General features: G+C 41.9%; 1 protein-coding gene across 3 annotated transcripts in view; it reads right to left on the bottom strand.

Moving 5' to 3' along the window:
• The window catches only part of tnrc6c2 (trinucleotide repeat containing adaptor 6C2), a 61,427-nt gene extending 36,649 nt beyond the window's left edge, over positions 1-24,778 (bottom strand). For 2 of the 3 annotated variants that reach the window (XM_039778501.1, XM_039778578.1), the window contains exons 1-4: positions 23,968-24,778; positions 12,234-12,334; positions 11,911-11,932; positions 564-968 (exon numbers count right to left, since the gene is read on the bottom strand). In XM_039778501.1, the coding sequence (XP_039634435.1) occupies positions 564-968; positions 11,911-11,932; positions 12,234-12,296 (490 nt within the window). In that variant the 5' untranslated portion in view covers positions 12,297-12,334; positions 23,968-24,778. The remainder of the gene's footprint in view (positions 1-563; positions 969-11,910; positions 11,933-12,233; positions 12,335-23,967) is intronic. The other variant, XM_039778657.1, reaches the window with a different exon arrangement.
• Between the last annotated feature and the right edge of the window lie 254 nt (positions 24,779-25,032).

Here is a 25,032-nt window from a genome sequence, read left to right as displayed (position 1 = left end):
TAGCATACAGCTTTCAGAATCATTTCAGAAGGCCAAAGAAAGGAACAATGGAAAAGTGGGGGGAGCAGCCAATTGAAAACAGCTTAGACTTGAGTCTTAAATTTTAATTTGGCTTTAAATTGGTCAGCCAACCCAGATTATTTAGGAGCTGTATTTCGTCATTATTTTACACTGACAGGAAGCGAAGGTGTGCCGTTAAACTACAATTATAATCACCATAATTTATTATGCCTATGATTCATTAAATCTGTCAAAGCTGCATAGCATACCACTGTATCTGTGCCAAAGTAAACTGAATACAAACTCTGAAATGAAGCTTAATGTAGGGTCCTTAAAAAAGTTATTCTGTTATAATTTCTATATATAAATGTCTAAAATGTCCCAACATATTTATATGTTATATAGCCAAAATACAGCGGACATGCACAAAAATGAAAACGATATCAGACTAAATAAAGTTTATAACAATTTGCACACAGCCACCACGATAGCGATAAAATGAAAAAAATTTAATCAAGAATCTATTCCAAGGCATTTTTTTTTTTTACTGTATTGACACAAACCTTGGTGGTGTTTGCTTGCAGTGGACGTGGTAGAGTTCGGGAAAGTGCTGCTGGTAATCGTAGAAGAAGAAGAATAAGATGAAGGCGAAGAGGAGGAGGAAGAGGAACAGGAGAGGGTGAGAGCGCTGAGGGCTCCTGCAGGCAGTGGCTGGCCTCTCTTCAGTAGCTGCTTGTGCTCCTGCTGGCGGAAGCGTGGGGGCACCTCTCTGGGCGGGTAACGAGCACTGGCAGAGGACAACTGGCACTGCGGCTGAGGGGGAGTCTGAGTCGGGAGTTGGCTACTGGAGGAGGCGCGCTTGCCATTGCCAGAAGAAGAAGAGGAGGAGAAGAGGGGCAGCGTAGGGCTGGCGGGGTGGAGGTGGTGGGGTGGGCCGGGACTGGGCTTAGTGGGAGCAGGCTCTGGCACTGGATGGATATAATACACAGGCACGCGCACGCGCACACACACACACACACACGCACGCATGCACGCGCACACACACACACACACACAAAGACACATGCAGGTAGCAAGGTATTAATGTCTGGGTTAAGCCACCATTAGTCGTTTATTATATTTGACGTGGTAGAGCTGAAATTTGACACACTAACGAAAAAATAGCAGCTGAAATTTTTCTAAGTAAATCCTGCAGTCTCTAAACAGTGAGGTTTTTCATATACGTTAGTCCAGTTTAATCAATTTCTTGGTAACCCAAATTTTTTTTCAAAATTACTATATGACCTGCACATGTGGTGATAGCACAGAAACTAGCCATCTTATCAAGTTATATTCTAGCGGTATGTGATGAAACTAGGGCTGCAACTAACGATTATTTTCATTGTCGATTAATTTGTTGATTATGTATTCAATTATTTGATTAGTTGTTTGGTCTATAAAACGTCTGTATAAAATGGTAAAAGATTTCGATCAGTGTTTTCCAAAGCACCGTCTTCAAATGTCTTGTTTTGTCCACAACTCAAAGATATTCAGTTTACTGTCATAGTGAGAGGAGTGAAGAGAGAGGAGTGGAACTAGAAAACATTCACATCCAAGAAGCTGGAATCAGAGAATTTTTCCTAACTTTTAACGCAAAAAATGACTCAAACCGATTATCAAAATAGTTGGCAATTAATTTATTACTTGACAACTAATCAATTGATCAATTAATCTTTGCAACTCTAGATGGAACGGTCCTATTTATGGGGAAGATCTTCAAAGAATGTGCTGCAGACATGTTTTACTTTCAACACGTGTTCACGCAGTCTCTGGAAATTGAATTTTGTGTATTGTATTTTATGTATAGTACTCAGCAGGTGTTAGTAATTGAATCGGTTTGTCTGCACTGTATGCCGGTGTGCGCTGTCCCTTTAAATTAACTGCCTCATGCAGCCTTTTGTCAAACATATGTTACTGGCCCAGACGCACTCTTTGAAAAGGTCATATTTTTTCTGCTGACTGAACACCGACACACACAAAACACATCGAGACACCTCCTTTCCTCTTCGTTACACTCTTTTCTTCCACACACACACACACACACACACACCTTTCCCTGCTGGACTGGCCTCAGCCTGACCCTTTCCCTGTGGTTGCAGTGACTAGCCAGCCATCTAATTGAGCGTTAGCCTGAAAGGTGTTATTATTAGCAGGCCCTGGACAGCTAGCAACCAAAGAGATCGGCTTGGCTAAACTTCTCTCTCCGGGCTGCTGCAAGACTGAGAAAAATGTACTGTCTGACCTAAACACTGAATAATTCCTACTGAGAAAATCAAAAGACGATGTTGGTGTGAGTCTGTGGCTGTATGCACCTATGAGGAACCTAGATCTGGTATAGCACTACTCTACCTGAGCATTCCCTGCCACACAGAAACAGCGGCTTTCATTATGGCTTCTAAATGCTAGTGACCTAAGAGCTTCCGTGAATTACAGTTACTTGGTCCATGGGTAAATGCATGATGATTAGAGTTGATTATGTTGTTTTGTATCGTCCCTAGATAGATATGGCTGTTCTACACAACAGCTTAGACTGCCTTCACTCAAGGAAGAGACGAAAAAGACACAGGTTGTGCAATTGTGTGTGGAGGGAAGGGGATTTTTTTTTTTAAACCATGAAATAGTGGTAAACTGACGGCATAAATAAAGCTTCACTCCTTTAATGTCGTGTAAGAACTATTCCTACAGCAGTCCTGTACTGCAGTGCTGGGGGGAAAAAACCACAAAGTGACACGCACACACAGGCCGAAGCTGCCACACCGGAGGTTAAAGTAAATTCAGAGCGCAGAGGTATTTACTGTGCCTGCCAAGAGCTTGTCTAAAGGCTAAAAACAGAGGCCCTCTCAGTGAGCACAACACTAATCCAGATGGCCGCCTACCTGCCGACACACAGAAACAGCATTAATATTAAGAAAACTTGAATTGGCAGTAACACAGACCTATCCAAAATACAACACCTTTACATGAAGAGAACTACATATGTAGTAAAGTGTTTGAAGGCAAAACATTGTTTTTTTCTTCCTTATATTGATGCTCTTCACAGACACACGCTTCCAGACGGGCACAAACAAATGCGCCTCTACATGTTTCTTGAAAAACATAAAAATACAATACACACAGACACTTTCACAGCACCCCCTTTCACCAATGAGATTTTAGTCAAACACACATGCAGAGAGGGGGAGGAAGAAAGAGAGACTGCCCCCCTGGCTAGCTGTTGTCTTGGAACTGCAGCTGGTGACGCACATCTCTGATTAAATTCATCTCGGCCCGCCTGACGCTGTCTCGACCAATCAGACAGCAGGACTGTGAATACACGCTGCCCTGCCTCCTTTCCTCACCGACTTCCACACACCGCCTTTCCATAAGTGGGTTGCTCCATAACACCACTGCTCTGTCTTTCTTTTTTCTGTGTTTACCCGTCTCTCAGCCTGGTGTTCTCTGCTCACCATGTTATCCTCCCTCTGGGCCTTTATTCATCTCTTGTGTTCCTGTCTCTTTTCTACCCTGTCTTGTTACCGTCTCCTTAACTTGCCATTTCCCTGTTAGCAGTCCTCCATTTCCCCACTCCAAATGTCTCTTCTCCACCAAACCGCTCTCTCTGCTTTCTTTTCTACTTCTTTCATCTCTTCCAACTCCAAACTTCCAAATTTTTCTACCTAGTGCACATTTTGTTGCCCCCCTACCTCTTCTTTCCCCTGCTGTTAGGTGTTACTAAAGAAGGCAGTGACAGAACTTTTTATGACACCTAAAGAAATTAGAAAGTTGAAACTTAGTTCTTGGACTCTAGCTCCTGCCACCAAAAAAGGGCCTGGACTCAAGTGGGGTTTTTCCATTAGCACTTTTGGCCGCGCTGAGCCGAACTATGGCATGCTGATTTGCATTTCCATTACTAGTTTTAGGGCGGCCGTGGTGGACCTTCTCGGAGTATGTCCAAAACTCACCGACCCACCTCCAAGCACGCTGCGTAGGCATCTCGCCAACCCGTGACAACCCCCTTTCTCCCCCTTTAAATAAACAGATTTAGCTACTTTGTCCATGAACTTCACATGTAGGCTATTTTTAAGAAAGTGCTGTGTCATCGACTCACTGGCACTCGAAAGACACACCTTTAAGCTGGTGGCCGTTTTGTAATGCAAATTCAAATACAAGCTGGGCTGTGATGCCGAGCCATGCCAGCATACGTGGATGCAAAAAAACAACAACAATAAGAAGCACATAACGGTTGTTGCTAGAATCGATTTCAGAACTAGGGAAGGAACATTCATTTAATGTATTTGAAATTAAAATTGAAATGACAGCTTATGTACCCAAGTCCTGACGAGTTGAGAAGCAAGAAACAAAACTGAAAGTTGACTATGTTTACCACTTGTTTTGGTGTGGTTATTACATGAACAGAAAATGAAACACAAAAAACACATTGACCTACTTCAAATATGGGCGTTTTGGTTTTCTGCCTCTTTTGATTTCCTTCCTGACAACATCACAATCACATAACCGTTTCCCGTCTCAAAACAATTCATTCATACGCACACAAACGAGCTGAACTCCTAACATTTAGTCTTCCTCTACACATGAGGATGTTACTCAGTCAGCTCACTGGTTATTTCTGCTAGTCTGGTAAAAGAAGCAGATAAATCCAGAAGACAGACACACAAGTCCCTTAGCTCAGGCATGCCTCATACAGACCCTGCTGCATACAGCATGTGTTTGTGTTGCTGTAGTAACAAGGGTGTATCCATGCTGCAACTCCCTTATGTTGCAGATGACCTAATCTAATTTCTCTTGCACAAGCAATGAAATCTTTCTTGAATATAATCATTACATTATTCTCGCAAAAAAGCTAAAATATAAATTTTCAAGTAAGGTGCTGCTATTAGACTATCCAGCTTGGTAATGTGCAACCATCGATGATGTAATCATAAGTGTATCAGTGAGAATGAGTGTGTGTATGCAGACATGCACATACAAATGAGAGGGCAAAAATGTCTGAATGTGTAAGAGATGAGAAGGAAAGTATGTGTGAGAGACCCAGCGCCCCTCTGCCCTGAACAAATTAAAAAATTAAATGACTGGCAATGAAATATACACAGTATATTAGTGAAGTTGCAAGTTTATTGCATTTGAACTCAAATGGATGACTAACAGCTTTGCAGGAACAGTGTCTCTCTACTTATTAAGCCCTTACTGTAAGTAAAGTTTCTTTCTAGGACTACTTATTGACCAGTTGACTGTGGCCTCATTAAAGGTTAAAGCGATTTGGACTACATCATCTACAAATTGTCCATTTATTTATGTTAATATTATATTATATAAAAATTTTATATATATATATATATATATATATATATATATATATATATATATATATAATAGTAATGCAATAATTTAATTATATAATAATAATAAATAATAATGTAATTATTATAATAATTTATAATATCCATGGGAAGGTTTCATCAAGAGGAATGGCCAGCAGTATTTTCTTTGTCACAGCACAGCCAGCTAACTCTGTCCTACCAGGAGAGCTGAACAGACCTGTTACTTTGCCCTGTCTTTTGCACTAAATCAATCTTAAGTGTTGATCTAACCCTGCTGTTTAATTCTAAGTTTCTCATCGTAAGGAAGACTTTCAAATGGCTTCGCCAAAATCAGGTCGACAATATTAGCAGTGTCTGCCATCGTGTGCAGTTTGCTAGCTGGCTAGTTCACCCCTACAACACTAGCCTAGCCTACTGTATGAATGAACAAACATCTAACAAAACGATATTAAACTCCAAGGAGGAAATGTAGGAATTAGGTTAAACTGAAACAAGGAATATGGTGTATAATTGTATGAAATGTATGATGAAAATTGGCTAGCAATTTCGCCAGGCAAATACCAAGAAACAGGTTGCAGCAGTTCGTCTTTCAACTAGACTTGTAAAATCTGCGATGGGACTGAGCTGAGCTCTGCTTGAAGTTGAACAGCTTCGGCGACTTTTTATAGTACAAAATCACTGTCAATCAAAAGGAGATACAGTCCTTCGACAGACCCTCCAATCATCACGCAGAAGCCCAGCGTCCAGGCCAGCCCCCTGCTCCATTGACCCCCAGAGACGCTGAGCATCCGTGGGTGGGACATAATCGCAGCATTTATCCAATGACCGTCTAGTTTCGAAGCGCTGAAAAAAACTGCTCCAAGCAGCCCCATTGAAGTCAACGGACGCTGGGCTTCAACGGGGAAATGCACTGAGACGCTACGGGAATGTATGAGAAGGAAATCGAGTCAGCCAATTCTGAACCAACTCGTCTTCGAGATGAATGTATTCTAACGCATTTTAGTCAATAAAATGTTAACACAATAGTACATATTTGACCATTTAAATTTTAGACATTTTAGGGGAAGCTGAGCTTCCCTTGCAGTCTTAAAGAAATCGCCACTGTTATTGACAGCTTCTAATATCAAACTTATTTTATGAATGTCTATTCACAGGAAGCTTTTCAGGAAATCTACAAACTGACATTTTTACTGAGTGTTCCAAAATGAACTGACACACCGGACATTTTGACTTGATGGTCAGTGACGGACTTAAATAATCAATAATAATCATCCTCTTACTACAAAAGTGATGAAGAGACAGAAAACAATAGCCTTTGACTGCAAGCTATCTGTCCAAGTACTTTATAAATTGGTAACTTTTAGATATATTAATAAGAAACTAATACATAAGACAAAAATAGACTGCTGAAAATAATAATTTTACCATCTTAATTGGCCGAGGTTAACACGGAAATATTTAAGTTACAGCGGTACAAGTACGAGTTGTGTTGTGAAAACTAAATGTAGACTTTAATGTGGTGGTGGCCTTAGTACCTCTAATTGAAGCTGAAAAGGATAGCCAATTAAATTAGCATTTGTATCAAGTGCACTGTAAATTCCATTAAACCCTCCAGCTGAGGCGCTCTCTGCAACCTTGCACCAAACTTTTAATTACAGCTCTTCTTCACACTAAATGGTTAATTACACACTATGAGAGAGAGCGAGAGAAAGATCAACTGCATAAGAACAGAGAACAAGTGAGCATAGATGGGGGGGGGAAAGCATACAAGGCAGAGGGAAATGCATATAAACGAATCAGATAGAGAGTAGAAAATCTATAAACAAGGCAAAATGGGCAAGAAGGTAGGCCTATTTGTTAACAACTGTGATTGGTTCCCTGAGCCTAGTGCCAGGCAACGCAGGTTCCCACATCTCTTCTGTGTATTGTCTGCAGAGCCACTTTATTATGCAGTCATGTTTATAGAGGGGGATGGACACAACACACAGGCTTGTATGCCCTGCACAATGGTGTGTTTCTTAATCCAATAAGAGCTACGAGTTAGGGAAGGTAAAGGAAAATACAGCTTATAAAATGGGTTTACATCTGTGCACAACAATTGTACACATACTGCTTTTTTAAGTGGTTTTATATACAGTACTAGTCAAAGGTTTGGACACACTTTCTCATTCAATTTAATGGGAAAGTTTGTACAAACTTTTGACCGGTACTGTAGGTGTAATATTGTGTGCATCAATCAAAACAAGCTAAAGAAAAGAAGCACGCCCTTGCCTTAGTGAAAGTAGTGTGACATGGTCCACTCAGTTTTGTCCAAAAAAACTGATCAAAACAATATAGAGGCAGAGGCACACATAGATGGGTTTGCCAAGTATATGAAGGGCACACACTGAAAACAAAATGAGTTTGGAGTTCATGACCTTCTTAATATCACACCTCTCATTTCCCGCAAATTCTCTGTCAGCGCATTTTCACTTTCATTTCACCAGCAATATGACGGTTTCCTTCTATGGAAGTAGTTAATCATAACACTATTCAATACTTTTGGTCTACAATCCACAAAATTGTTGACTATATTCTCGTTTACAATGACACTTGGTTGTTTTAAAAACTGTAACCAAGAGGACCTTTTTTTTGTCACGGAAGGCAAATGTATGTCCGTGACGGGTTTATGAACACCAGGGAGGGTCAAGTGGGTGTGTCTCTATGAGGTCCCATCTGTCAGTATTAGTAGAGCAAAACAGAAACACCCTCACTCACACACAAAATAAAAGGCAGGATTTATCACCGCTCAGCCTTCCTATAACGGGCCGTTGCTATAGAGACTGACATTTGCCTAACGCACCTCCATTTGCGTCGTGACCCCGTGCCTCCCGTGACCTCTTCCCATACCACGCATCGTCCACCCTCTCTCTCTCTCTAAGTAGTTGTTTCGATTGTTCATCTCAGCTGTCCCTCGCTGGCCTGCTAAGATTATGAAAGAGTTGCCCCAAGAAACCCCCTTTTGCTTTTTAGCACTTATAGTCTCTCTCTGGGTAACAAGCTTCAACAGGATCACACTACACCTCCATTTGAGGTCAGTGCCTGAGGGCAACAACTGCCTAAGGATAAGTGTCTTTTGAATTTGATAGATATGTAGCATGATGATTGGTATCTTAAACATTTGAATGCTGATGCCCAAATCAAAGATGTGGTCTCCCACAGTCAGAGCCCCAGGGTCATTAGAGCATAGGGAACACAGCAGGCAAATGGAGTACCACTAATTTACAGTCCCAATGTGTATATAGTATGACTAATATTCCAGGGCATTATAACCATTCTCTATATACAATTAATAGAAGCAATCTTGTCAAGTCAAATTCAATTATCAGAATAATATTGTGTCTCAACTATGGTCTCAACATTCTTTTTCTTCTAACTGCTATTTGACAATGGCCTGAGGGAAAAGCGAGAGGTGTTCTATATGCAGGCATACCGGCGGTGTTTGAACCTTACAGACACATATATATGTGAACACCATGGCTTCATATCACAGGCTAAACTGTCATTCATATCGGTTGAGCTACATCCTATTAATCTGCCTGATATTTGACATGAAGCAGCTTACTGTTGGGGGAGGAGGTGGTGACGGGGGAGGGGCAAGAGGCACACAATTGGGCTCTCTTGTCAGCAGCTTGTGAGTGATCATACAACATGAATACACAGAGAGGAAAGCATTGTTCGAGTTTGTGCGCCCCTCTTGTTTCCTTTCTCTCTGCCCCATCTCTCTCTCCATCCCTCACTCTCCTCTCGCACTTGACTTGCATGTGGGGTGAGCACACGGGGAACAATTATGCTTGGCAGTCATAAATCCAAAAGGATATAATTCACAAGCTATTCACTATTAATTCACTGAGTGTTTATAAATGTGTTTAACAGAAGAGAAAAATAGCCCAAATGCTAAAGTAATTTAGCCTCTAATTAGATTGCGATTCATGAAATGTGTTTTCAAAAGTGTTAACGCAATTAATAGCATGTGAAATCGCAAATGAATCCAATACAGAATTATACAACACACAAAAACATAATGCCGTTATCATTTTGGTGACACCGTGAAAATATGTTTCTCCTTAGATGTGGTCGCCGGGGATGAGCATATCGTGGGTGAAATGAAACAGGCGGAAGAAACAGCGTGGGTAGGGTGGAAGGGGAGGGGACGAGGCAGTGACGGGCATTACATTTGTTCTCTAACCTTTCAGCAGCGGAAAAGTGCATGAGCAGCAAAAATGGAGATTGCAGATTTTCTGATTATCGGGGTGCGGGAATGCGACGGCTGCACTGTGGTATTACTGTGGCTTTCTGTGCCTGTGTGTAGCCACCTGTTTCATGAATAGCATTTGAGTAACTTCCTGTTGACTTCAATAATATGTGTGTGCATGCTTAAAGCCACTACGGCTAGGAAATGACTGCCCTTGCTGCTTTGCCGTTTCACAATGTAAGCATTTGCTTTAGTCACACAGTACACTGAAAGGCTCTAAGTCGATGTAGGGAGGAGGGTGCATGTCTTTTAATATGACTGTGGGCATCTAGATTCCACATCTGCAGCTTGACAGATACTCGCTTTTCAGATACTGCAGTCCTGCAGTGTGTGTGTGCGTGTGTTTGTTGTATGTCTTGGCATGTGCATGTTTTTGTCAAGTATGTGTAGCAGTCAAACTGACTGATTGTGATTGCAGTGGGGGCAGACATTGTGATGAAGCTGTGTGTGTGCTGGGGGTGAATAATCAGCATCCCTCTGAGGTAATGGGAACTGGGAGGGAGGGCCCTGCATCAGAGGTCCAGCCTGTTTGTGTGGGGGAGGTGAGTTGGGGCAGTGGGACACTGCCTCCTGGAACCCTGCGTTCAGTGTAGCTCCATGCCTAATGGGGGGCAGAGAAGTTAATTCCACTGCACCAAAGCTTTATCTCATTTTCATACATATGAACACGCCAGGCCGAGATCGATTACCGCAAACAAATTGAAATGCCTGGGACTAAGGAGGCCTGCAGAGAGGAAAGCAGAAAAAGGCGTTGAGGATGGAGGAGGTGGTGTGCATGTGTAGGTCTATGAATTTCTGAGAGTGTATAAGGAAGGCAGAATTCACTGATATGGATGGAAAAGACAAATCACTACTGCATACTGATTTTCTCCCCGCATGCATACACATACACCTCTATTATTTAGAGTCACGCATGAAAACTCAACTCATTCCAGTTGATGCCACCTTCCTTTTAAGAGATATTGCAGATGGGAGGTTATGAGCAAACTCAGAGATCCTGATGGCTCACTGAACGATTAGTCTTCAAACAGGCCCTCTTTCCCCATTTATCTTTCTGTCTGCATGAGCACCCACTACATACACACAATCAGTTTCTCATTCTATGTCCCTTTCTCTCTCGCTCTCTCATTAAACATACCATAAAACAAATGTCCATGTCATTAGTCCTCTTCCATATTAGCACCGTCATTGACTCCCGACGGTCATTTTTGGCACTCGTCTAAAGTGCTCGCAGCTTCATTACTTTCTTTCCTCCCTTTCCTTCCTTCATCTTTTGCTTTCATCTGACCCCAGAACGCCCTGTTACACTTCCTCTTTCTTATTCTCCTTCCCTCCTCCCTTCTTCTTAGCTGTGCCCCTGTCCGTGGGCCTCTCAAGCATTTTTGCATTAATTACATCATATCCAGTTGTAAATGCAGGAATTACACCAGAGTGGTGCTTTGTAAAAAGAAAACAAAGCAGGATGCTATGTGGGACAATTAGCACTGGCCAAGACACGTTAAAATTCAGGTCTAAAAGCAGACATAATACAAGACAATAGGCAGAGAAAATGGCCAAAGATGGTGGCGATAGGGACTCGTACATTCGCTCACACAGTCATTCGTTTATTTAAATGTATTATTATATATTTCTTAAAATGTTGAAAAATATAGGTATGACCTTTTCCTTATTTTGAAGCAAGATCAGTAGAGGCAACTCTTGCTAGTTTGTAAACATTTCAAAAGAAACTAAAGCTAATTTCATAGCGATGTTCTCTGAAGATCTATTTTAGCATCTTAAAAGAATACGGAGGGCATGTGAGGACACGGTTCTTTCAGTCCCCCTCTCTCTGCATTTCAGCTGAAATTCATGCCCTTTTTTATTCCTCTCTTTTTCTGTCTTCCTCCTTTACCCCATCCCCCCATCCCTCTACGCACACTGTCTGGGTGCCCTCACGCTTCACTGCCTGGTGCTGTGGGCGCACTGGGTGTCACTCTGCATCACTCTGCATTAGACTCCACTGTATTTGCTCTGCTCTGCTGTGTGTGTGCGCATGAGAGTCAAATGGCCCAAATGTGCATGCATGTGCAAAATGTGTGTGTCCATCTGTATACGAGAATGCTAAATGCTGTGTGTGTAATGCGTGAATAATATGTGGGTGTGCCTTTGCGGGCCAGTGGGTGTTAATCAGAGCTGATTAATGTATTGTCAGTGGTAGGGATGCAGCTTTAGAGAACGAGGTAGATGAGAGGGTGCAGTTTACTTGATCATGACGCTCACCTTTGGGTTTCTGATCAGAAGCCTGCAAGGAAAGAGAGAGAAATGAAGTTAGGAACTTAATACAACAGGGGTAATGTTTAACAATTCAAAACTGTAAATAAATGTATTCAACAGGAAAGGGGCTAGCATTACTGAGTAAAAATTTATCCAATCTTGTTTCAGTTGTTCAAGTTTTAAAAAATAAATAAATTTAAAAAGCACTAACTGTATAACCCACACACACATACAGTGCCAAATTTAAGTTCCTGCTGGTAGACTAAAAATACATATGCACAGCTTCTTTAATGGTGTGTTGTGTCAACGTGCATCATTTTAACCTTCACCTTTTTCTGAGCGATGTCCGTCTTGGTCTTTTCTTCTTGTTTTTTCTTTTTCTTTTCTTCCATCAAATGGTTCTCTTTCTTCTGTCGCTAGCTTCTCTCAGCTGCCCAACAAGAAAAGAAAAAAAGAGTAATGAGTAAAACATAAAGAAGAAGGGCTAGGTTTCAGCTCAAATATGCCCATTTCTTTTTCAATTACAATTATGACATTCAGGCACATTCACATTGTCTATGCAAAACAATATTCCACACAAAAATGCATAAATATGTGCACACACACAGTGCATATAAACGTTCAACCCCTTTCCTTTGATCCATGTGTAGCCCAGAGCCAAAGAGCACTCTGTCTGGAAAAACCTTTCCATCCACAATCATCAACCTCATACAAAAATCATGTCAGGCACTTCTGAGAAACACTTTTCCTCATGGTCAAAAAGTGTAAAAGGAGATGGTGGAATGGACGGGTTATGAAAAAGGAAAAAAAGGCGTGCATGTGAGTTAGAGAGAGAGAGAGAGATAAATACACAGAGAGAGTGAGTGAACAGTAAGAGTGAAGGCCTGTGTAAAAGGGCTCGTTTAAATACAGCAGAAAATGGCAAGAAGATAAAAAGGCAAGGGATGAAAAAGAACTGAAAAAAAAAAAAAAAAAAGACTACATAAAGGCCAACGGACAAAAAAATAAAATATAGGACACAAGGCCATTTTTCTTTCTTTTTTTACAAAGTAAGCGGCCGTGAGTCAAACTAGTGAGATAGCTAACCCAAGGGCCAGGGAAACTAAGTGCTTCTTTTCAGCCTGTATTTCCTTTGGCTCAGCTTTAGTGACAGCTCCTGGAAACGATTAGAGGCATGAGCTGGGCCATAGGGACTGAATGTGTGTGTTCAGTCTTCACTAAGTGCAATGGACACTAATCTATAACACAGCACTATGTCATATCAAATCAATGATACCACTCTCTAAAATGTGCAAATACAATCGATCATCTTCATGCCAGTCTAACAGAATGGTCTATTCCCATTTGCAGGCTATCCTGCAAAGAGTGCATGTATGCACATGCAAAACCTTCTTTTTATGTGTTGGTGTCTGTTATAACTTGGATAAATTCTTTGGATTGCATGTAACGTATACCAGCTTCTAACGTGTGTGTGATAACAATGGAATCTGTCTCCGCAAATCCTTTTTTAACAGTTGTTAGTTGATCATTTTGCATAATAATGTTGGACTGCGTTTAGAGTAATAGCTAAATGATGATATCCAAATCTGGTCTGACAAGTCATCGTTAAAAGTAATTCATCAAGCAAATATGTCAAACATTTGCTAGTTCAAGCTTTACATTATTGTGATTTTAAACTGTTAATCACACTGGCCAATTTTTCACAATTTTCTGACATTTTAAAGAACAAACTCATTTTCCTAACTGAGGAAAATAAAAAAAAGGCTGATTAATCGATAATTACAATCATTAGTTGATTAATGTGTACTGTCCCTGACAAGCAAAATAAACACAACATACAAAATGTGCCAACACAGGGCCTGGAAATTAATCAAAATCTGAATGTATGAATGAATCATAACGCTCATAACAGAAGATTAATGAAAGGCCTGCCTCCCACTGTGCTGCCCACTGGCAGGGGGAGGGAGCTGTCAATCAAAAAGACAGGAGAGGCCTCACAGAGACTCCGTGATGGTGGGGTAAGGGAGAGAGAAAAAAAAAGAGAAAGTAGACAAGGGTTAAACAGACATACAGATGGGTAGAGGGAGAAATGGAGGAAGAGAGACATTGAATACTCAACAGTAAAGCTGGGTGATATGAAGAAAATCAAATATCACAATAATTTTGACCAAATACATTAACATCGATATTGTGTTCATACTGTCGGGTTGACTGTTTGTGCTTTCACAAAATATTTACACGAGGTTTTTAAATAAATAAAATGATAAATAATCATCAGTAATTGTGGATATAATGAATAAGTGTGTAACGCAAACAGCTAGAACAGTCTGGGAAGTTTAGAAAATGATATCACATGACTGTAATGCAGCCTTTAAAACCAGGAAAAGACAACACTTATGTCATATTACGATATCCAAAATTTAAAGCTATCTAGCCATATATCGATGTCCATACAATATCAATATATTGCCCAGCCCTACTACTCAACAGTGAGTTTAGAGCCAAACCCTGGGGAAGACTGCCAGACTAGTGGCCATGGCAGCAGGGTAAAATGGAAGCAAGGAAATATCCTTACATTTTTCGACTGGATTTTCTCTTCTTCCTTCCCTGTTCCCCCATTTCATTGCTCTCTCCCTCTCTCTCCTACATTCACGGTCCTATTTTTCATACTGAGGAGTCTGTGTGTGTCACTGTGCTATTGTATCTCAGCAGCAAGGGTAAGGCAGCCCTCAGGTAATAAATAGAAGCTCAAATTATAATGTGTGGGTGTTTGTGTGCATTCAGATAATTATATGCAGTATCTACAGTATATGTGCAGTAGTCGTTCCCTGAGTGGAGACACATTGACAGCATGCAAGCAGAGAAAGGGATGGGAGATATAAGTGGGAAGTGGCTTTTTCCATTAACACTGTGTGCTAGATTTTTCTTTCACGATCAGTTGATACAAGTGACAGAGCCTACAGCTGACTATATCATCCTGGTAGTCTCACCTTTTACCCCCCAGATAATAAGGGATCTACCCAATCTGGTTACTACGGCTGCTGTCACAGAGGACAGTGGGTACAAATACTACAACATTACCACCACAGCCGCACAACAATATATTTACCATCTAATTTCATAAGTGTCAATACACTATGGAAGGCTTAAAGTTAAATTGTTGTTTTTGATATTTACTGTCATGTTGGAGGCAGCCTAGTAGAAAACCACTTATGTGAAATGTGAGAGAGCGGACAGTTGTCTTTTGAGCTGACATAGTCATGCCAAAGTTAGCTTCCCTCCTGACATCCTTTGCCCCACATATATCCTTACCTACTCTCCCCCTCTCACCCAGTACTGCTGACACCAGCACTGACCCTGGGGTGTCTCAGTTTACCCTCGCTGGCAGTATAACACTGAATTAGGCAAAATATGTCCTGTTTTGAAGTTACTGATCTACACGGCCACAGTGTGTCATTTAGTCTACTCTTACATTAAAGAGGTCATTTTAGCTAAAATAACCAGTAACTAATATGCTAAAAAAAAATTATATGCTTCCCAGCAAATGCCCAAATTGTTTTATTACATATTGTATCATCTTAGCTAGCAAGCTGTTCATCAATATGTCCAAAGAGGCAGCTGTGTATTGTCCAAAGTTGCAAATGTATGCAAAGCTGGCAGATGATTTCAATCTGTTGGTCAAAAATATGCTTCAATGCACACGCTAACAGCTTGTTAAACCACAATATCTCTTTTTCTATTTCTACATGTACAGGGCTCCAGACTGCGACCAAAATTTGAGAGTGTGCAACTGAATTTTACATCCAGTCGCACATGTGCGACCAGTAAAAAAAAAAATGTACACATTAAACCTGAGAGCACGTAAGTGCAAGCTTATCTGTCCTCTCTGAAAATTGACAGAGAGCAGAGCTCTGACACAAACACACGCAGAGCTGCAGACGGTGCAAACTACGTCGGCTCTGCAGTTTTGTTGAAGTCACAGTGAGTCACGGAAATGCCGATAAGTGTGGTTACAGTTTTTCATAACTTCACGCAGACAGCGATTGCTGCGATATGATATTAATGAAAGCGGTCGCGGTGCTGTTGACGTTACACTTCCTCGGAGACGAGCAGGCACCACAGTGGTTTCTATGGCCTGGTGAATGACTGACAGGCTGAGGTTGTAAGGCAAGGCAACTTTATTTCGACAGCACCTTTCAGCAACAAGGCAATTCAAAGTGCTTTACATGAAACATTAAAGAGCAATTAAAAATGGTCATGATGAAAATAAAACAGGCTAAAAAATAATATACAAATACAATAATAATAAAAAAATGTTTACTGTCATGACAGCGATGGGGCTGTCAGTTTACCTTCTAGGTTGCATCTTCAAAAGTGACACTGAATTTGAAACAGCACATTGTAATTTCTGCATCTATTATCAAATTATTTATTAGTAACACAGTGGAAATTAGTAGAAATGTGAATATTTGGTTAGCATGTTGATTTACGGTGTGTGCCCCTAAATTGTCTGGTTGTGCCCCTAAAATTTTCAGTTGGGGGCCACTAGTTGTGCTCCTAGTGAAAAAAGTTAGTCTGGAGCCCTGATGTAATACAACATAACATTTAAATAGCTTTTGAGTTGTTGGAACAGATCTCTGCCAGGGTTAGGCGAGCTGTTCAAGCTAACCTAGGCATAGCATATAGCTACCATGGGATTGGCTGCACAGAAAAAAACAATGTAAAACTCTCAGTAATACAATATACATGCAAATCTCTAGAACAGGCACACAGGCAAGCCAGGGTCTTTAGAGCCAAAATTACCACCATCCCCTCACATTTATAAAGCAAAGCTATAGGAGATACAACATATGAGGGCCTGACTTTTTCCTCCTCCTCTATCTTAAACCCTAACCTAACCAGTGATCCTACATTGACATAGTGGCTTTTCTTAAGAACACAGAGTTGAGTAGGAAAACATCCCAAGTCTAAGCAAACTGGGCCGCCGGGAAATTGTGAAGAAATCGCATAATGAGGCAGTATCCTCTCTTCCTGTGCTGCACAAAACAGTTCCATATCCTGGGACTATGGGGCTAAGCTATAGAGGAGGCATGACAACAGGAACACACTGTACAGGAATGAAGGGGCTAGAAATTCACAACACACACAAACCTAGTCACATAAAAACACACAGGCTCACACACGGGAAAGCTTGATGTACACAGGCAGGAGGCAGTCTGTCTGATGCCTGTCTTTTTCCGCCAGCGTTGCAGAGGAGAGGGAGGTGGGAGGAGGAAAAGGAGAGATGAGGATGGGGAAATGAGAGGAAGGGGAAAAAAAAACAGGCGGAGGATGAAAGCAGACGCAGAGCAACACCAATTAAGAACGACAGCCGGCGGAGAACCAGACGGGGCACAGGGAGAAAGGAGAGAGACTACGCTGGAAGAGAGAAAAGACAGAAAAAATCCTCAATAGAGAAATGGAGGAGTTGGGAAAAAAAAATGAGTGGAGCACTATTGAGGCTGGCAGACAGGAAGACACGGGGGGACGAGGAGGGGGGAGAAAGAGTAACCGAAATATCCATGCACCTTGATCGCTAGTATCTAGAGATGCACGGAGAAAAGAGAGGGGTTAGGGGGAAAACCATACAAGGGTGATAGAAAAAGAGCTACACACTGAGGACTGAAGACTGAGCGAGACAAAGGAAGAGAGACAGAGAGAAATTTTAAAAAGGGGCTAGGAAAAGGAAACATGCAGCTTCACGTGTTCTGAAAAAGGCTGTCAGATCAACCACAAACACCAATCACAAAGGGAAGAAGAAGAGGAGAGGCTTTCCTCTCAGCAAAAAAAAAAAGAAAAAAAAAAGTAATATGGTCAGGTTGTGGCTACAGAATGTGGTAAATCCACACTCCACCAACATTCCCATTCAGCCAGCAAGCCACCCATTCCTGTGGCATCAGAGAAGCCGTATTACATGGAACATCATCATAGACAGCTCTTTTCCTGGGTAATAATTCCTCAAAACCTGCTACAGACCTCAACTTCTCTCCAAAAATGTGTGTGGGTGTGCATTTGTGTTCACTCGACCCGAATGGCTTGGGGAAAACAAGCTTGTAAATTCCACAGTTGATAAGCAGCAATAACAATGTTGTTGTGTGTGTGTTTTCATCCCTCAGCCACACTGACAGTCTCACTGGCTGCTAGGTTTGTAAGCATTCAGGGCATACCACTTTTGCCTTCAGCAGGTGGAGAGAGAGTGGCCTGTAAAGATATACAGCACACTGTATTGCTACTAGACTGCACTTGCTCAATGAACTGTCTTGAAATAGTCCTGGTTGTTGGAGTCTGTAGAGGAGGGACTGATTGAGGGCAAACGGGTGGGTGGAGAGCGGCGATGAAGGACGACGCAGATGGAGAAAGAAAGTCAAAGAATCACTTATAAATAACAGCTTTGAGGTTTGCCTCCAGAAAATTAGCTCTCATTGTCTTGGCTGCTTCCTCTGCCAAGTCGATATCAAACTTTAACACAGTGGCAGCTCATTAAATAGGAAAACAGCACAATGCACAAGACCAAGCAGGCCTGCTCCCTGCCAGCACCACAGCTAAAGTGTATTGAATTAAAGAAGAAGCTGTCAGGCCGAGTGTGTTAGTGTATGCGTTTGTCTTTACTTATGACTGCTTTGTGTTTTATGAGAATAAGTGGTTGTGCCTGCTCTGCATATTTTGCGTATTTGTTTTAATCCGTGTGCCTCCCTGGCAGTTTAGAGGCTGTGAGGTGACTCCCTGTCTAAAAGGTCTGGATAGTTAGCCTATGAGGTGCTATTAGCATTAATATGTGCCTGACCTCACACAATTAACCTTAAGCAGGAGTTCCTCAAAGTTTTTTACCAAAAACTGAGCACCTCTAAACGTATACTGGCATTTATTAATTAGCCTAAGTTTTATACGACGACCACAGAAAGCACTGGTTGGCTGTTAGCGATTCAAACTGTAGTTTAGATCAATCAAATAATAGATGTTATGTATGCCATTTCTTACACTGATTGATAGATTCACTATACTACATTTTACAAAAAGCATCAATGGCTTTCTGTTGATGTCAACATGTTATTAAAGCAATGTAGTGTAGGAAACAGGTCTATCCGGGTTTACAAAAGAGTGTGACTGCTGTCTTTTATGCATCCCTTAACTGATGTTTGGGACATGAGTAGGGACAGAAAATGTCTAACTTGTTTCAAATGCTTCACTGAAACCACCAAACTGTCAAAATCAGAAGAGTCGGCTGACTCAAGGTTACTTTGACTTAGTCGCCATGTACAAAATGTCAGTAGACAATTCCCTGGCTGTCAACAGTGTAAGCAATAACAGACTCTGAAAGAGAGACAGAAAATAAGTGACGTGCTTAGTTGTGGGAACAGAGCCCCTCTCATGTTAGGAGGACAGAGATGAGGACAAGAAAAAGAAGGGAGAGAGATGTAAGAGACAGACCCCACTGTAAAGCCGTAGGGATGACGGTGGAGATGTAGAAATACTAGGGGAAGCAGAATGGTAGTGCAGACATGTTTCTATCTTGAGTAAAAAAAATAGCTAGTTTTATGTCACTGAACTTCTGAGAATGGGCATCCTGAAATCTACACTCAATATCTCCAGTTATATCCTGCAGATGTGGATTGCAGCTCATGAAAAAAACACAGAATACTACAAATGTAAGCCTAAGGCTAACTCTGCTACAATGCATCAAATGGCAACATTTATGTTAAAAATTGTACATGGTCCCTAACAAAAAAAATGAATTAAACAAAAATAAAATAAAAAAATACTACGGCAATTTCTGTATCAAAACATTAGTAAACAATATGTTTTGCCCAAATTATTTAGTATCCTCAAATACTCTGGATTATGCCTGAATTAATATGAATTAGGCTATGCCAAACTCTGTTGTTAAAATGCAATCTGCCCAGAAGAAATTCTATTTTGTAATTTAACAGGGTCACAACTACAAGAAATGTTTTGTTGATACTTTTTCAGCAGTTAAAGCCCTTACAAATGTGCTTTAACAATCCAAATACACAAAGTGAAAGTAAGCACTTAAACTTCATTGACTGCACCTAAGTTGATTAAGGCGACAAAACATTCTAGACAGCAAACAAATGACCTGAGCTTACTAGCCTAGGCCATGGCCTCAGCACAGAGGAAAGCAGAGCATGCTAGTGCCATTTTCATAGACATAACTGAAGACTTTGGAAGTGCTCTAGGGCCTAAGTCCTTCTGCATAAGGAGTAAGGCTGTCTAATGTCGGTTTGGAGCATGAAAAAGGGAACACTGTAGGTTGGATGCCCTGCATATTCTCTGTCATCTTCCATGTGTTGGCCCCCTCTTTCTCTCCACGTCTCTCCAATTAGCCGACATGGAGCAGAGGGAGGGAAGATGGCCCCCACCAAACCTCGGCACATTGAACATTCCCCTGGACCACTGCCAAGACTCACAGGCAGCAGCTCGCAGGTTTCAGCTCTGCTTCCCCCATCCCCCTGCTTCCATCACAGGCTGGCTTACCCCTGCTGGGCCCCCCAAGCTCTGCCCCCTCCATTGGCACACAAGTTGGACAAAAAGGTGGGGGTTACACAGATCCCCAAACACCCACAGAACTATTTGGTTGCTACTCTCCCATACTTCTTTAATGCAAAAGCCCTGTGTATGATAGAGTAATGTACAGGAGGTTAACCTGTGTTTGTAGATACCTGGTTTCACACGGGACTGAAACTATGCTTTAAACCTGCCTATGAAAAGCTAAGCATTATTTTACCATATAGGCCTAAAAAGTGAATGCAGCTTGTCAAATTTAGGGCTGGGAGATAAGCAGACAAGATTATGACTATCATAACATGAGATCACGGTCTCGTACCAAATCAGATTAGTGGCTGAGACCATGCAGACCCAGGTTGCATAAACCATGAAGACACAGACACCAATCGAGTACACCACAAATAGAAAGACAAATCACACCCCTCACAGAAAATGTCAGTCTGGACACTTGGAAGTGTTAATGACAGACTAATAGCATTTGATTTCAGGGTGATGTCTATCCAACTAAGGGTACTACCTATAGTTATTACTGCCAACACCACAGTCAACATACACTCCCCCCCTCACTGGCTCTCACACACATACACAAACAATCCTCATATAGTACAATGGCCACACCAAACACACCTGCCTAGCAAGTCTTAATATTCCCCCCCACCCTCACCTTCAAGATAGCCGTCCATGCAGCAGAGGAAAAGGGTAATGGATTTTGGCAGCCTCCCATTGAATCCAGCTGATTCTACTGTCAACGCCTCCCTACTGCAGCAGCACCCTGCGGCAATGTTAAGCACGCTATCTATCAGGATTGTGCCAGTTGTTTGAAAAGCCTCATAATCACAGGCTCAGTAACTACCACAGACAGACAGACCTGGGCTAAGGTCAATGACGGGGAAAAGGGATAGACAACCCAAGCCACTTTTCCAAAGCACGACTAAGTGGGATTTACTAGAGCAAACACAAAATGTCTGACGAGGGATAGAAATAACTTTTTGTTTGCCTATTTTAATTGCAGTCTCCAGGGAAAATAGACTAACTACTGTACAGAAATAAAATCAAAACAGAAAAAAATGTGTATGGGGGGGATACAGTGACATACAACCAGCAGGCCCATTCCCATTACATTTGGCCCTGTAGTGGAAACCAGGCTAATGACAGCAACTAGTGTTCAGGTTTTGTCTGTAAAGGGTCAGACAAGGGAAAGCAAGCTTCAATTTTCCTCTCAAACAAATGACCCGGCCTCCTCTGTGATAAGGAGCTGCAGATTGAGTTACTGCCAGAGTTTGTCCTCATGGCTTTGTTATAATACACTCTAATCAAAACGATGTCTTAATGCCAACAGCCTACAGCCTGGTCCGATCCAGAGCCAACACTGGTTATGGGTTTCCTGCAAGTGCGCAGCCAAAACGGCAAAAGTATAAGCAATATAACCAATTGAGTCTGGGACCCAGTGAGAGACTGAATTTCTCATTTTGGGTCTTGTTGCACTGGGAAAGAACCAATTATACAACTCAAGATTGAGATAATGTAGAGTTCTGCAACTTCTGTGTCTAGATTTGCAGATGTTGGCATTCATTGATAGACATGTTTTGGCTTGGAGATAACCCCAGTGCTGGTGACCTCACACCTACACCCCCCCCCCCCCATTTGCCCTAGTGCCCTCCAGATGAGCCACCTGCTGTGGCTGTAGTGGTAACTATGGTGCTAAAGCAGTTATGTCTGGGACAGGTAAGCCTAACTGTATGGTATTTAAGAAAACTAGCTCAGACTAGGACTCCCTCCTTCTCTTTCCAGGCTTTAGGTCTTTCTTTTCTCCCTATTCACTTGTTTTCCATACACACCAGAGGGGCCCCTGCAACATCTTTTCACAGCCAACCCCTTACTGCATGCTCTTTAGCTTTTTGGAAAGATGGGTGTGCACACTGAGGGGAGGAGGACCCTTGACCCTGGGTAAGAACAGGGCTCTGTGTGTGTCTGTCTGTTACTCAGTTGGGTGTCTAGGGTATGCAGGAGGCAGCTCACGACCTGAACAACTGCAAGGCATTTACCAACTGCCGGAGCTTTGAGCTTGACACAAATGGTCACACACTCCCATGGCAAAAAAGACAGGTATTCCACGTGTGTATTCACTGGCTGATTCAGACACAAACACACAACACTTGCGACAACATACTGACATTCAAACACATGGCACAGACATACACACAAACGGGCACGAATGCATACACACAATGTGAATGTACCGTACACACAAATAAATGCCTGAACAGTCTCCCTATCCGATTGCAAATGTATGTGTGCCACTGCTGCTCGCTCGCAGTTTTTTCAAAATTCATTTGTGACGATATAAGACAGTGGTGACAGAGATGTCGGGGGGGGGTGGGGGGGGGGTGAAAATTGAACGGGAAATTATGTACTTCAATTAAGACATGCGGAGGAGATATTAAAAGCTATACTCCAGTGCCTGGGGACAGGATGAAGGAAAGGGGGGATGGAATGGAAGGCGACAGTTCAATCAGTATCTCCGGCTTTCTTACCGAGCTGGGGAGGGGTGGAGGAAAGGAGGGAAGAGAGACAGGCCAGCTATGTTTAATAATGTACTTGGAAATATTACAGTGGAATGTACAATAGTGTGCAAGATACAGGATGTGCTACAGCTACAGAATGAACCAAAGACTAAAGAGTGACAACAGAACAATCCGGATAAAATGTAAGAACGTGTCACACTAAGAAAACGCTGCAGCTTCAATGTGCAAGCACAAAACAATACAGTGCTGTCATAATAGGTTCTACTGTCAATGATCTACCATTAGATAGTACTGTGTGATAAAAAAAAGGCAAAGTAATTGTCTTATCAGTTCAAGAAACCATCAAATTGCACACTCCCATGTACTGAGTGGGTTCCAGTCCACTTAGCCAATCATTAAAGAGCTATGATATAACACAAAAGTTCCCAACATTTTCTGCCATTTTCCAGCCCCTACAAAATAAGCACATACTAAATTTAGTAATCACCTTCATTATTAATATCCGAACGCAGCCCATGGGAGAACACCTCTGATCGGTTAGTCATTCTTGTAAGGTTTTTTCTCATCTATCCAACATAACATAAAAGCACTATTCCTAATTTTGCAGGGGACCCACTTCAAAAACCCTTTGGGTTTGGCTGCTCGCCAGGAAGAAATCCATATAATAACCCAGTCTTATTTCTGAGGACAGACAAGATTGATGTTGTGAAGAAATCGTTAACTGTGACCCCACAAATAACCACAGATAATTGTTAATGGGTGTTTTAATGATGTGGAACTTCATTGCTTGCTGTGACGTCGCAGTTGTAACTGGGCTGAATAGAGCAATGAAAAATAATGTTGCGATAAACAGTAGTTATTTTGCTTATTTATTTGACATTGCAGCTAGCTTCGCTCCACTTTCCCCTAGCTCCTAAGATTTCGATTTTTAAACACATTCATCACATAAGAAAAACGTTATTCATTTGAAACTTACCTTGCGTTAACCACAGCTTTGGCAGCTTTCAGTGAAGAGTCGGTGCATGTCAGAAAAAAATACGCAGAAAAGCATTCTCCGATGTCTTTTCTAAAGTTACCCGTAAAGAGATGGAGCAGAGATTCAGTCGCAATTAAAGTCAGATTTGGCAGATAAGCCGACTACTGCTGCTGAAGCAGCTTGGTGATACCGAGGTAAACAACGGCTACTCAGCCAGATATACACACAGCAAGTACGGTAATTTATACTTTGAGCAAAGAAAACGTACGATATTCCGTTAAATTACACTAGCCGAAAAACAGTTTGTTAAAACGTCACAATATACAGGGGGGCGGGGAGGGGAACGAAGCACCACTAACAACAAAAACAAAACAAAAAAATAACGCGAATAAAATGACTTTTAAAAGCAGCTAAATAATGCAATCTGACGTTAGCTGGTTGACGTCGTAAGTCGTCGATCGTTGCGAGGTTTTGCAAAAGGGGGGAATCCAGCAGTTTTCGTTAAAAATCGCCGATGAGTTCTCGCTCATAAGAACAAGCCGACGGCCGTCAGCCAGCCAGCCAACTTGTTTTAAAGTGCAAAATAAATATTTTTGTTTAGGTCGCCAGCTGGACGACTAGCAACGGGCTGGCTACCGCGAATGCAAAGTGAGAAACGACTCCTGGGAAATACATTCTGTGTGGATACAGACAGCGGAGCGGACAGTCATGGTAGGCGTTCAGTGAGCTCTCGTTGACAGTGGTCTCGCAGCCATTTTGTTCAAACTAACAACACTGCAGTCGCTCTCCTCCTCCCAGGGAGCAGACAGACCAGGAAGTGGCTCCAGAAACGTCACTCCCGACCAACCAAAACACCAGACGCCAACTCCGCCTGCCGCTCTCCGGCCCGCCCTCCCCCGTTTGCCAAACCTCCAAGCGGCTACACAGAGGATGGACAGGCAATTTCCAAAGTAATTGCTGAAGCATTCAGCCAATACTGTGAGCTTAAAAAAGAAACACATGTGACTCTGTTATGGATTTTGGGAGGTTGATATTGTAAAGATAGAAAGTACCACCCCTGGCTCC

This window comes from Perca fluviatilis, chromosome 1, assembly GCF_010015445.1.
Source record: "Perca fluviatilis chromosome 1, GENO_Pfluv_1.0, whole genome shotgun sequence".
NCBI classification, from domain to species: domain Eukaryota; kingdom Metazoa; phylum Chordata; class Actinopteri; order Perciformes; family Percidae; genus Perca; species Perca fluviatilis.
The sequence above is the reverse complement of the archived record's forward strand: the minus strand, read 5'-3'. Positions and strand labels throughout refer to the sequence as shown.